Consider the following 14,765-nt stretch of genomic DNA (forward strand, 5'->3'; position numbering starts at 1 on the left):
ATCCAAATTACCCCCTTTGGGTTATTCACTACTGTCTAGCTGTGCTAATATGGACATGTGGCTATTTAAATTTAAATGAATTCAAATTAGATAAAATATAAAATTCAGTTCCTTAGTTGTACAAATCATATTTCAAGCGCTCAATAGTAAAATTCTAGCAAATAAATCCAACTAGGCTATCTTAGTCAAAGTGCACATACCTTGTAATTTTGACTGTATTGTTCTTATCTCTTCGGTTTGGTTTTGGTTGATCAAACGAAGATTCTGATTCTCCAATTCCAGCTAAAAGAACATAATGGTTTTCTTTTATACAGGGATAACATTTCTAAAATGTACTAGTAAATTAAACATTTAGAAAATGTTAATATCTCATTAAACACAAGCAAAATACAAAAGAAATAAGTAAATATCAGATGAATTTATCAGCACAGATTGTCAGCCTAGATAATTATGGCTTTAATATTTGTTTCCAGAGCTAAAAGTTTTAAATGTTTTTCACCCCTATGCCTTTTCCACTGTAAAGTTATTTTAAACCAAATTATTTTGGCATTTAATCTGCCATATAAACTAAATAATGTCTACTTCTCAGATACTGAATATATTAATTTTATGAGCTATGCACATATATTCTCTAATTATTTAAAGTTAACTAATTAGAACTAGTCAACTAATTAGAATGAGGCTACTTAACACTGATTACCATGGGTCTATCAATATTTTTAATTTTAAAATTACATTAGTCATTAAAGTGAAAGCTACCTATCTCATGTTTGCCAAAAGCCAGCAGCACCACCAACTGATCAGAATTTTGTTTCATTCAGATATTCTGATGACTTATCTATTCAGAAGAAGTAAAAGGTAAAGAAAAGACAAATATGGCAATAAATACCTCATTCAACTTAACTGTTACCCATTCTTTGATCTTAGCTGCTTTCTCTTCTATTATTTTAGCTTCTTGAATCCTTATTTGTTTCTGAAATAACATTAGCAGTTTGTTTAGTTCAAACAGAAGCTCACTGGTCTGGAAACGTTACAGTCATAGATATAAAAGGCAAGTCCACGTAAAACCTGTTTCCAAGTTAAGACGTCTGCCTTTAAATTACCAAACATAGGAAAAAATAAGAATGGCTGTCCAGCAGAACATTAATAAAAGCATACATAAATATTTCTAGCTTTAACATCTGCTATTCCCTTTCTCTGAAAGATCATATACCAAAATCAATCCACTGAATTTATCAACAAAATAAACCATTTCTGGAAATAGTCTAGGTTTAGAACAGTGGAATAGAGTTCAACCAGGTTGGGGAGAGGAGAATCAGAATCTCCTCTGGAGAATGGCTTATTTTCCCCTCAAGTGCTAGTTTTAGAAGGTCCAGAAAAAAATAGAGATTGAGAAACTCTAGCTCACATCCACCAAACTTTAAATCTGGTTATGGTCACAAAACTACTGAGAGTGTGACTATCATATAAATCCTAGTGGGTGGAGGCTGAAAGCCACTGACCTAAAGGAACACTGATGCCAGAGAAGTGAAAAAAATGATTAAACATTGAACAGTTCTATAGTGGTCATGTTTAAATGACACTAAATGACCTTTTTTTTTTTTTTTTTTTTTTTGCGGTACGCGGGCCTCGCACTGTTGTGGCCTCTCCTGTTGTGGAGCACAGGCTCCGGACGTGCAGGCTCAGCGGCCATGGCAAACGGGCCCAGTTGCTCTGCGGCATGTGGGATCTTCCTGGACCGGGGCACGAACCCGTGTCCCCTGCATCGGCAGGCGGACTCTCAACCACTGCGCCACCAGGGAAGCCCCTAAATGACCTTTTAAGTAAATAACCCTAGTGCAATTTTTTTCCTAAAAACTAAAAAAAAAATAAACTAAATACTATACTTGATCTCAATGAAGTGGTTTAAAAACAGTATACACATTTCTAAGCAGAAGGATTAGAGTCAAATCAAACATATGTTTAAAATTTAACCTTCCATAAACATTTCCAACACCCTAACAATCTAAAGCAAAAATTTATTGGAAACATTTTACAGACATAAATACCTGCTGATAACCAAGTGTTTCCAACTTAAGGAGTATTGTCACATCCAAAAAGTGGTAGATACTGCCTTGGAATCACCCCGGATTTAAAGTGAATGTATTTAACTTGCACCTTTCACCAGTAATGTGATGTAGTCCTAGGGGGTCACCAAGTAAGATTTCTGATCAAAATTTAGAAATTTTGACTCTCTTTTTAATCTTTGCGATTATGTATAAATGAATGCACATATTTAGGACTCTTTGATGATCAAATTCTTCCTAACCTGCTCCTCAAGTTGCAGTTCCAAGTTTTGAATGATGTCATCTTTTTCCTGTATTAGGGTTTCCAGATCTTGACACTTTTTATACAACCTCGTCTCTGATTCACTGGTTTGAATATTAGCTGCTTTTAATTTTTCTTCCATAACTTGTACCTAAATTCAGAGGATAAAATATTAAAACTATGCATGTACTTAATTTATCATAGTATTAAATTCAGAATTTTACTTTAACATTAAATTCCTAAAAGGTATCGTCATAAAAGGAAAACATTGAACAGCAAGTTTTAATGTATTTAACAATTATAAAGTCTGAAGACTATTTTGCTAAGTGATGCACCCTGAGGTGCATGAGGGTACATGAAAGATTCTCATAATATTGCTATCATGTAAAGAAATGCACATGTTAACTAGATCAATGATAATATGCAAAGTATTTCATGTGAGCATAGAATTAGAAAGCTTCCAGCTCTCATTTTTTCATACTTTATAAAAAAGTAAGAATATCAAGTACAGACATTGAGTGGTAAGATAAGACTCAGACTGGATGACCTAGTATAATAACACATCTTAGGGAAAAAAACTGAACTTAGCTGAAAAAGGTACACATATACAACAGAAAGCAAAAGTAAAACAAAAGAACCTTAAAGGGACTTCCCTGGTGGTGCAGTGGTTAAGAATCTGCCTTCCGGTGCAGGGGATGCTGGTTCAATCCCTGGTCGGGGAACTAAGATCCCACATGCCGTGGGGCAACTGAGGCTGCGCACTGCAACTACTGAGCCCGCACGCTCTGGAGCCCACGTGCCACAAATAGAGAGGCCACGCACTGCAACTACTGAGCCCACGTGCTCTGGAGCCCACACGCCACAACTAGAGAGAAGCCCGCTCTCCACAATGAAGAACCCAAGCGCCGCAGGGAAGATCCCGCGTGCCACAACTAAGACCCGCAGCCAAATAAATAAATAAATATTAAAAACAAACCAAAAAAGAAGCTTAAAACCCCAATGATGAAATCATAGAGAGTAAAAAAGTATGACAGTCAAGATATAGGTAGGAGAGTACATTCCGTGAGGGTTTATTGATTCAATACTTTAACAAATATTCAATGAACACCTGCCAAGTGCCAGGTCTATACCAGGTCCTGGGAAGACATCAGTGAATAAAGCAGACCCCCAAATCTCTACCTGCATAGAAATTACATTCTAGTGGGTAAGAGAGATCACAAATATTGTAATGACTAAAAATCACACAGTTTGTTACAGATGGCAATAAGGGTAATGGGAAAAATAAAGCAAGATAAAATAGATCGCTGTACGGCTAGGGGTTGTGGTGCCTCAATTTTAATATCTAAGATATACTGGCTCTGCTTGGATCTTCTGCAAAACACATTTGGGCATATGAAATGTTTGAAGAGATATGTGTGATGTTAATGTTAGTAAGAAAGAAAATAAAGTACTGGGCACTGTATACAATATTAAAACTTTTATTCTATATACTCCAAATAGGTAAAATGTAATCTTAGTAATGTTTTAGATTATAGGGGGCAAAGAAGAAAAATATGTAAAGGCATTTGAGAAATTAAAGATGATAGTTAAGATGAAAAGTCTTATAAAACATCTCTGAAAAATCAAAATGAACTTACTTAAAGCTCAAAAATACTTGATTAATGAGGGTTCCTAGAAGGAGGGTGTTAAGGTTAGTTTGGTTTTGTTTTTTTAACTATGAATACAAAGTTTCATCTGTGAGTTCACTGTATAAATGTAAATTCAACTCAAATGCCAAAATTGTCCTATTTAAATACCACCCACATGGCTGGAAGCTATGAAAATAAAAGCAGATCCAAAAAAATAGGAGAAAAAATATATTCTACTATCCAAATGATAATTTTAAGTTATTTTAAGATTTAGATTTTTAAACATAATATAGCAGGCTTTCTGCAGGAACTTCAGACCAAGAGGTCAAGGACAAAGGCCTATATCAGAGATGCTGTCATGAAAAAAGCCAGAGCAGGACAGAGAGCTGGACAGTAAATACCAAAGGTCAGTCTTAAAATGGTACAGCCAGTTCCATGCAGGGTATTCTGTAGCTGTGGAAGCAGGGAAAGAAGAGCAGAGACCAAGTGCAAAATGGTAGTCCTCCATCAAGGAGGGAGTAAGAGATCATAATACTCCAGAAAGACAAAATTAATAAAAATAAATATTACCGGACCTACATCTACAGTCTCCTTTTATTAAATTGGAGCAAGCCACCCTATGGACATTGGGCTACCATATAAAATTGTCCTATTATTGCTTAGAAAAGGCCTATGGTCCTGGAAAACTATTTTTCCAGGACCTTCTTCCTCCCTGAAAAACACATTCAACTTGAAAGGTGTTCTCATTTTACGAATGAATGCTAGAGTCAGAGCTCCTTGGCTGCACCTTTGCCTTGGGCAACTGTTTCATTCGACTATTACTTTTAGATAAACAACTTTCCTGGGCAAGAAAAACATTGACAAAGGTGGCAACATCTCTGCAGGAGAGAGATCACAAAGCAGTTACAGGCAACCTTCTTCCAGCTGGCCCTGTTAGGACCAAGTTCCACAGGATTCACCAGCCTTCCTTGGCAATTAGTATGAATAAGAAATCTGCAGAAAAGTTAAGAGGCCTACAGAAAAACTAAGCAGCCTTTAAAAATATCTTACCACAAGTACACAGAACATAGGTCAGATCTTTTACCATTTATTTAACTTGAATTATACAATTTAACGACTCAGAGACTGGCCAGTAACACACATCTATGAATTCAAATTAGTTGTTGAATAAACTCTTGCAGTTACCAATATGTGGATATCCTCTAGTGAGGAATGTTTTGTACTTTCAGGCTACCTTTCTCCTTTACTTCCAGGAGAGCCTCTGGTTGCATCTACCTATCCCCTCAGCACACTCCTCAGCTATTTCCCGAAAGTCTTGTTGATTCTGAGCTTTTGTGCAATGAAGGGTTAATTCAGCAGACTTGGGGTGCTCAAACCCTGTACATTCCAAAGAAAGAACTAGCCTTTGACTGTCTGCTGGGAAATAACCTCTGAGCCCCTGGAATATTCTGCCTGATAAGACTGTCTTTATATAGCTGATATACTGGGCCACACCAGATAGTTTATGCTAACAGTGTGACTTATACTGAATACCTTTTTTGTTTACTTACCTGGGTCATGGGCCACACTGTATCAAGTTTGACCTCTGGAGGGGTTGGAAGTTGAGTAGCTAAGGTGGGTTATGCATGCATTTCGTGCTTATAAGACTGACCCCTCCCCACCCCACCCACCAATAAAAATCCTGGACACCTAGGCTCGGATGAACAACCTTGGTTGGCAATACTTCATATGTGTTGTCCCACATCACTGATGGGAGAACCAAGTGCATTCCTATGCAATTCCACTGTGAGAGGACAAGTGGAAGCTCGTACCTGGTGTCTCCTGGACTCTGCCCTATGTACATTTTTCCTTTGCTGATGTTAATCTGTATGCTTTCACTGTAATAAACCATAACCATGAGTATAACAGCTTTTCAGGATTTCATGAGTCTTTCTGGTGAATCATCAAACCTGAGGGTAGTCTTGGGGACCCTGACACAACTTCCAATGCTATTTTCCATTTTCTTGTCTATCCTGGAGAAAGCAGAAACTGCAAATATTTTCTGCATTGTAACTATCCATATCAATATTTCCTTCTTCTCATTTCTAACTTCATCCCTCCCTACCCCACTACAGGTAATCAAGATGTGACTATATTTTTGAGTGGGGGGTGTAAGTTTCTATTCCTGTATAAGTATCACAGTGACATGACAAAGATACTTAATCATTCCAAAATACAATGATGAAACTGTTAAGAGTATTTTGAATCCCAGACCATTTTCCAGTTAATTAAAATTTATTGCAAATTAATTAATCATTCTAATCATATTTTAAACATAGTTATTTCAGCATAGTGCTCCAAAATTTATGCAGTAAGGCCAGGCCCGTTCTCACTGAAGGTGAAAGGGAACATCACTGGATAAAGTAGGTTTCCATGTAATGAAGCAAATCATTACACAGTCTTGGATGTTAGGATGACTGAGTAGTTATCATTTACTAAGAACCAAAAATAACTTGGATACTAAGAACCAACTTTATAAAAGGCAGATGAGCCCACATATTAGAATGGTCAGAAGGAAATTTAAATCCAACTCCTACCAAGCCTGAATCAAATACACACAAGCGACTGGGTCCAGAAAGACAGAATTGAAAAGACAAACTCCTACAGGGGAAATTATCTAGCCCTCTTTGGTTAGCATAAATTAGTGTATTAGATTGTATTATATACCTAACTAATCAGATACTTGAGAAGGAATCCTGTTTATCAGTGTCTCCCAAATGTGCTATTTGCTGCTTTTCTGCCTCACAAGAGTTCTCATAAGTAGTATTGGGTTGATCTGCACATACTGCTTTCAAAATTTGTGAACAATAACAATAAAGATGTACTACAGCATCAAGTAAAAAGACTGCCAAGATTTCTCTGGAAGAATGTTTAATTCTTTTTTCTATCAGCAACTTATTTAGTGATTATGCAAGTGATGCCCACACATTAATAAACAAGGAGAAAAATGTACAAAGCTAAAGTGTAGAGCTGAGCTGTTTCAGCTGACTATTGCTTTTAGTGGTGAAACATTCTTTCTAGGTTAGTATAAATACAGTTTAAGTCTTAGGATATGGCTCAATGACAAAGGATAAATTATGAATTTAAGCAACATGAACAGCAGATAGGCCATAGTCCCATGGAAACTGTTAAAGACAGTGAAGGATTCAGTTACTCTAAGTTAATAATATTTACTTAGTCTTGCAAAGGCAAAAAAAAAAAAGTAATATAGTCAGTACATTAGAATTCATCTGCTCTCTGTTTATATTTCCTGTTAACTTTTAGATTTATTATGAAATATTTAAGAAAAAATTCTTCTGAAGCATAACAAAAATAGGTACTGTATAAATTTAAAGTGTATGACAAAAAGAAATATCTACAGATTATAAAGAAACTCTGGGAGATCTTCAATTCTCACTCTTTTGGGGGGGGTGTTGATTTAAGGCAGTATATCTAAAATAACCAATCATTGTATAATTTTGCTTAAAAATGTGGCACATAGAATTAAATAACTTTACATTTGATATCCTCAAAGGACAACTTCAAATAAGATATTCTTCCTGTTAACTTATTGAGATCAGTGGTTGGGCCCTGATGGCTACAAACTGCCACAGTTTGCTTCCTTTGAGTTGAGAATGGGGATTCCTTTTTTCTTTCAAGATCCACTGAACCAAAGGGGTAAAAAAAAATGAAAATCACAAATTAAAAAATTCTTCATTTAGTTTAATTTTCAGAGCTAAATAAATTTGCTGCATATATAAATTTAGACTTTTAACTTAAGGCAAAACAAAACCATCTTCAATTTCCTTCTTTTTTTTTTTTTTCCTATAATACGAGCAGTTAAAGGAGAAAAAGGGAAGGGAAGGGAAGGGAAAAGAAAGCTAGGAAAGAATAGACAGAGAAACGAATAGAGACAGCCATGGGTACAGAAATAAAGAGAGATGTCACCAGGAAAGGCCAAAGTCAGAAAGGGAAGGAGACATGAAAGAGAGGTCAACAAAATGACAAACGTATGCTGCAAAAGGCTGAAGGCTGAATAGGGACGCACATATATGGCCCATCACAGAAAAAGACATTTGGTATAGAGTGACAGAGAGTGATATAAACACAAGAGTCTTTCTTTTAGAATGTAAGTGACCTTTAATGACTTTACTGTTAATTATTGGCTTTTTATAGATATATGTAGAGTAATTACTATTTGGTCCCATCAACTAAAGAATATAAAATACAAAAAAACCAAGCAGGGCTTCCCTGGTGGCGCAGTGGTTGAGAGTCCTCCTGCTGATGCAGGGGACACGGGTTCGTGCCCCGGTCCGGGAAGATCCCACATGCCGTGGAGCGGCTGGGCCCGTGAGCCATGGCCGCTGAGCCTTCACGTCCGGAGCCTGTGCTCCGCAATGGGAGAGGCCACAACAGTGAGAGGCCCGCGTACCGCCAAAAAAAACAAAAAACAAAAAACAAGCAAATCATACATCCTTACCATTACTACTAGTACTTGTATCAAAATCTACATTTGAGGTTTTAAAAAATTATTGGTAATTTTTCGGTGGGGTGATGGTACTGTAGCTATGATTTTTAAGTCTTTGTTTGTAGATGAGTTGCTGAAATACTGTTGGGTGGAATGATATAATATCTGGGACTTGTTTCAAAATAACCTAGTGTGAGGGTAGGGAAGAAGTGGGTGGAGGTATATACTAGCTGTGCATCAACTAACTGCTGAAGGTGATCACAGGTCTTCATTATACTATGTTCTCTGCTCCTGTAGTGGTTGAAATTTTGCATAATAAAGTTTTAAGATTTTATCTTCAAGTATAATTAATTTAAGAAAATTAAGGATTAGGTTAAATTGGGTTAACTTAGTCAAGCCACTAAAACAATCTACGGAGTAAAATTAAATCTTTTAGGTGAAAACAAGATATGGTAATACTCAAACTGAAGGAAGAAACATGACAAACTTAGAGCAAGTATAAGAAATTGAAGATACACTCCTTGGAAGAAATAATTTTGTATTTAAGACTTCTGAAATTCTTGACTTGACTGAATCTGACAGAGATCTTTTCATAAAATGTGAAATTATCAATTTAGGCTCCTTAGACAAACTTTAAGGCTGGTGGGCTCATCCAAACTGCTCATTTTACTGTTGTCAAGGCCCAGAAAGGGTTAAGTGATTTATCAAAAGATTATTTTTTTAAAGTAAAAGTAGTACCAAAATCAAAAACTAGAAAGTATGAATATACAGAATAAAAAAACCAATCATCCATAATTCCACAAACACAAATTTTTTTTGTTGTTGTTGTTAAATAAAAAAAAACAAAAATAAAAATGTTAAATATAACATCATGTTAAATATAAAAATCTGTAAATATTATTCCTAATATAACTAAGCATTTTTCCATATTTGCATATATTCTTTGTAATAGTTTTTTGTTTTTTTGCTGTACGCGGGCCTCTCACTGTTGTGGCCTCTCCCATTGTGGAGCACAGGCTCCGGAGGCGCAGGCTCAGTGGCCATGGCTCACGGGCCCAGCCGCTCCGCAGCATGTGGGATTTTCTCAGACTAGGGCACGAACCTGTGTCCCCTGCATCGGCAGGCGGACTCTCAACCGCTGCGCCATCAGGGAAGCCCATAATAGTTATTTTTAATTGTTGTTTAATATTTCATGGAATAGATACAGTTCTCTAATTCATTCTCCTACAAAATGGCATTCATATTATCTCCAACTCTTTATTACTATAAATAAAGCTGCCATGAACATATTTATACATCAACTGTCATTATGGTTAGGCATAACCATAAAAGTCATATTTGATTTTTTTCATAAGTAAGATAAAACTTCCAAATAGAAGCATTTTTGTCCTTTTGAAAATTTATTAAGGGGCAAAACAAAGTTAGATTCTCCATTTTCTCTATGGAACCAGCTCATGAACAGTAAAAAATGATAAAATGAGGACAGCTGAAGACTATTTTCAGGATTGTTTTGGGCAAAACAATGTTTATACTGGTAGAGGCAGAAAACAATTTTTTAACTAAAACTATACCCTACCTGTTGAAAAGCTTTTTCTGCTTGACGTTCAGCATCAATAACTTGTCTCTCCAGCTGCTGCATCTGAAAAGTGAGAAAAGATATAAAAAATAGAAAAATTCATATTTCCCTTTTGGAATTCTTTAAGAACATTTGAAGTACTTCAGTGAATATGATTTCATACAATTTAGCACATTAAAAGCTCTTTCAGGGCATATTTAAAAATGGATCAAACAAAATACCAAAGGTTTGATACTTTTAATACAATGTAATATATACTACATGAGTATTCATCAATAGAATTTTCTTCATTGGACTATATGTTAGAAATCACTGGTAAACACATATTGAGAACAATAAATTAAATCTAAGAGAATAGTAAGACCTCAAATGTCATATTTGATTTGTTGATCAAAAATAGACATTTCTCCAAAGAAGATATACAGATTGCCAACAAACACATGAAAGAATGCTCAACATCATTAATCATTAGAGAAGCGCAAATCAGAACTACAATGAGATATCATCTCACACCAGTCAGAACGGCCATCATCAAAAAATCTACAAACAATAAATGCTGAAGAGGGTGTGGAAAAAATGGAACCCTCTTGCACTCTTGCTCGGAATATAAATTGATACAGCCACTATGGAGAACAGTACGGAGGTTCCTTAAAAAACTAAAAATAGGGCTTCCCTGGTGGCACAGTGGTTGAAAGTCCGCCTGCCGATGCAGGGAACACGGGTTCGTGCCCCGGTCTGGGAAGATCCCACATGCCATGAAGCGGCTGGGCCCGTGAGCCATGGCCGCTGAGCCTGTGCGTCCGGAGCCTGTGCTCCGCAATGGGAGAGGCCACAACAGTGAGAGGCCCGTGTACCGCAAAGAAAAAAACTAAAAACACAACTACCATACGACCCAACAATCCCACTACCGGGCATATACCCTGAGAAAACCATAATTCAAAACGAGTCATGTATCACAATGTTCATTGCAGCTGTATTTACAATAGCCAGGACATGGAAGCAACCTAAGTGCCCATCGACAGACAAATGGATAAAGATGTGGCACATATATACAATGGAATATTACTCAGCCATAAAAAGAAACGAAATTGAGTTATCTGTAGTGAAGTGGACAGACCTAGAGTCTGTCATACAGAGTAAAGTAAGTCAGAAAGAGAAAAACAAATACCATATGTTAACACATATATATGGAATCTAAAAAAAGGTCGTGAAGAACCTAGGCACAGGATGGGAATAAAGATGCAGACCTACTAGAGAATGGACTTGAGGACATGGGGAGGGGGAAGGGTAAGCTGGGACAAAGTGAGAGAGTGGCATGGACATATATACACTACCAAATGTAAAACCGATAGCTAGTGGGAAGCAGCCACATAGCACAGGGAGATCAGCTCGGTGCTTTGTGACCACCTAGAGGGGTGGGATAGGGAGGGTGGGAGGGAGACGCAAGAGGGAAGAGATATATGTATATGTATAGCTGATTCACTTTGTTATAAAGCAGAAACTAACACACCATTGTAAAGCAATTATACTCCAATAAAGATGCTAAAAAAAAAATTCCCAATGAGCAGGGGAGGGATAAATTAGGAATTTGGGAGTAACATATAAACATTCCTATATATAAAATAAACAACAAGGACCTACTGTATAGCACAGGGAACTACACTCGATATTTTGTAATAACCTATATGGGAAAAGAATCTGAAAAAGAATATATATATGGAATCACTTTGCTGTACACCTGAAACTAACACAACATTGTAAATCAACTATACTTCAATAAAAAATAAATAATAAAAAATTTTAAAACGAATAAAAGGGCTTCCCTGGTGGCACAGTGGTTGAGAGTCCGCCTGCCAAGGCAGGGGACATGGGTTCGTGCCGTGGTCCGGGAAGATCCCACATGCCGCGGAGCTGCTGGGCCTGTGAGCCATGGCCGCTGAGTCTGCGCGTCCGGAGCCTGTGCTCCACAGCGGGAGAGGTCACAACAGTGAGAGCCCCACATACCGCAAAAAAAAAAAAAAAAAGATACATTGACACAGGCTTAATATAGAAAAAAAAAGTCCCAGTGATAGCAGAAAGTGTTGTATTCTCATAAGCTCCATAGGTGGTATGTTTATGTCACAACTGAGGAGTTTTAATTCTTACAGATCATGATGGAAAGAGTATAGAAGATACTCTGATTAAACACACACGTCCACAAAAGCATACAGCACAGAGAATGGAAAAATATCTGGGTATATTTTTAAAGTTCTGTGGAGAAGAGAAAGTTTGGAGATTTTAGAGGGTGGGGAATTAAAAAAAGTTTGGAGAGTTAAATAGTAAAATGAATATTATAAGTAAAATAAACAAAAGTATTAAATAGGACCCAATGCAGTTAACATCATACACAACCAGGATGTAAAACTAAATTTTTTGCTGAGTATTGAAGTCTGGTCAACACTAGAGCCGTCTGTGGCTCAGTCTGTGGCTCAGACTCTATCAATTTTATTGTTGGCTGATATTCCCAGACGCCCTGAACTTCCAGAACATCTCAAACTCACAGCACCCTGGGTACCACCCCCATAGCCGACACTCCAGACCTGTCCCCTTCTTGAAAACCACAGAGAAGCGGCCTCCTGTAGCTACAACAGCCCAGCAGGGAGCTGCCCTCTCTGGACTGCCTGGGTGACAGGGACCCCAACTGAGGTGTGCTCTGTTCTCAATGCCTGAAAGATGGTTTCTGTTATGAGTGTACTGTATCATTTTTTAAGGGTACACTGGTTGGGAGAATTTGCTGTGTTTTGATAACTATGTTTGGGCCAATTACCATTCGACACAGATAAAACTCAAGACCATAAGCATCATCACCTTCACCCACCTAACACAAAAGATTTCTTAAACATTTCAGAAGTGGAACACACGGAGCTCAGTAAAAGTATCTGTATTTACTCTACCATCCTTGTAGAACCCAATGATGAGTATTATTGGGCTGTACTGAAAGAGACTTAGGCCAAACACTGTGACAAAACAGAGCGCTACAGTACTAAAAATGATGGTTTGTTTAAGATAAAAAACGACATGTGGACACAGATAAGGAAAAGGTACAAATATGTCTTTGGGAAGCATGGCAACAACGACAACTGGTTCTTTCCTCCACATCCCACTACATTTACTGTCATTGAAAATAAAGTATCTTCTGTTTACTAGGGATGCATCACAACCTTTCTATCTGGGCCACAATATAACGTCTGGTGACCTTGAATATGTGACTATGGGAGAAGAAATTGTTTTAAGTATAGAGCTATGAAAAGACTTAACAGACTTCTGAATAAGTCTGAAAAGTGTGCAGATCAAAGTGTGATTTGGAAGTTATCTGAAGATAAGCAACTGGCAGTCTGCCTGAAATATGCAGGAGTTCTTGCAGAAAATGCAGAGGATTCCGAAGGAAGAACTCTATTTATAAATACAAAACTACTGCATGTCTTATTCAAGAGACAATGTCTAGTAACCCTCAGCAAGTAGCAGAAGCCTGCTGTTCAGATATGGCTATTACTTTTAGTAGACTGACTCCCGAGAAGATGATAGTAATGATGGATGGTGTGTGCCAGCTCAGGGCATTTGGACATTATTTCAATGACACACGGATTTTCTTGCCTTCAAATGGTTCAGAAAATGACAGAGGGCTGGGAAATAATAGGACTGTGTTGTCCAGGAGTGCATGAAATGTGGCTAGTCCAAATTGACATGTAGCATAAGTATAAAATACACACTCCATTCAATAATATTATTTGAAAACCTAGTATAAAAAGTATAAAAATCTCAGTAATTGTTCATACTGACTCAACAATGAAATGATAATATTTTGGATATGTTGCATTAAATAAAATATAACATTAAAATTAATGTCAACTGTTTCTTTTACAGTTTATTCATGTTATTAGAAATTTTTAGCATTCTTTTATTTATTTATTTATTTTGGCTGTGCCGTGTGGCTTGTGGGATCTTAGTTCCTTGACCAGGGATTGAACCCGGACCCGGCAGTGAAAGTGCCAAGTCCTAAACATTGGACCGCCAGGGAATTCCCTATGGAAGATTTTTTTTTTATCTTTCTTTTATTTAATGGAAGATTTCTTTTTAGCGTTATTTTATTTATTTAGGAAATTTGTTAATTACATGTGTCTTACTTTATATTTCTATTGGATAATAAAAATGTAAAACATTCCATTATCACCATATATGTCAATTTAACTTCCTGTCCACATGGCAGCATTTTTTAAAAGGAAGTTTACTGTAGGGATCTAGGTTCTGGAAGAGGTTTCAAATATTTGGATATGTAAATAGATACTTCCCAAGTGCATTCTCTGGACATCATGTCACCTTTAATTTTTGTGAAGCTATTTCAAATGTTTAATAAGCAAGTATTGCTGTCTAAAAGCATTTTATTGAGTCATTGTTACAGACTGCAGCATTATGTCAAGCAGTTGGACAAGCATGGTGTCTCCTGTCTAGGATATTCCTTATCCAAAAAACTAACTGGCATGTACATGCCAACACCACATTCTTTCACTACTGACAATATGCTAATAATCATCACCTCTGCAAAGCAACTACATTGTGTTTTCAGGGGAACTTTTGCACTTGTGCAGCCTTAGCCTCAATTTTGAATATTTTTGCCAGGAAAAACAGGCAAATTCACAAACAGATTGCTGCTCTGTAAAATTTTGCTAGTGAAAAAAAAAAGACTGACATACCTATTGGAATGGCCAAAATCCAGAACATTGACAACACC

General features: G+C 36.9%; 2 protein-coding genes across 2 annotated transcripts in view; one reads left to right on the forward strand and one right to left on the reverse strand.

The window, feature by feature from the left end:
* Positions 1 to 14,765, reverse strand: part of PLEKHH2 (pleckstrin homology, MyTH4 and FERM domain containing H2) — a 110,193-nt gene that overhangs the window by 66,509 nt on the left and 28,919 nt on the right. Inside the window, exons 3-6 of the mRNA XM_060169484.1 lie at positions 9,998 to 10,060; positions 2,309 to 2,458; positions 890 to 973; positions 201 to 282 (exon numbers count right to left, since the gene is read on the reverse strand). Coding sequence (XP_060025467.1) covers positions 201 to 282; positions 890 to 973; positions 2,309 to 2,458; positions 9,998 to 10,060 — 379 coding nt within the window. The remainder of the gene's footprint in view (positions 1 to 200; positions 283 to 889; positions 974 to 2,308; positions 2,459 to 9,997; positions 10,061 to 14,765) is intronic.
* Positions 10,297 to 13,698, forward strand: C1GALT1C1L (C1GALT1 specific chaperone 1 like). Its single transcript, XM_060169989.1, is given in 6 exon segments — positions 10,297 to 10,312; positions 12,710 to 12,812; positions 12,814 to 13,161; positions 13,163 to 13,275; positions 13,278 to 13,445; positions 13,448 to 13,698. Coding segments are annotated over 6 exon segments (999 nt in total).

This window comes from Lagenorhynchus albirostris, chromosome 13 (genome assembly GCF_949774975.1).
Source record: "Lagenorhynchus albirostris chromosome 13, mLagAlb1.1, whole genome shotgun sequence".
NCBI lineage: Eukaryota > Metazoa > Chordata > Mammalia > Artiodactyla > Delphinidae > Lagenorhynchus > Lagenorhynchus albirostris.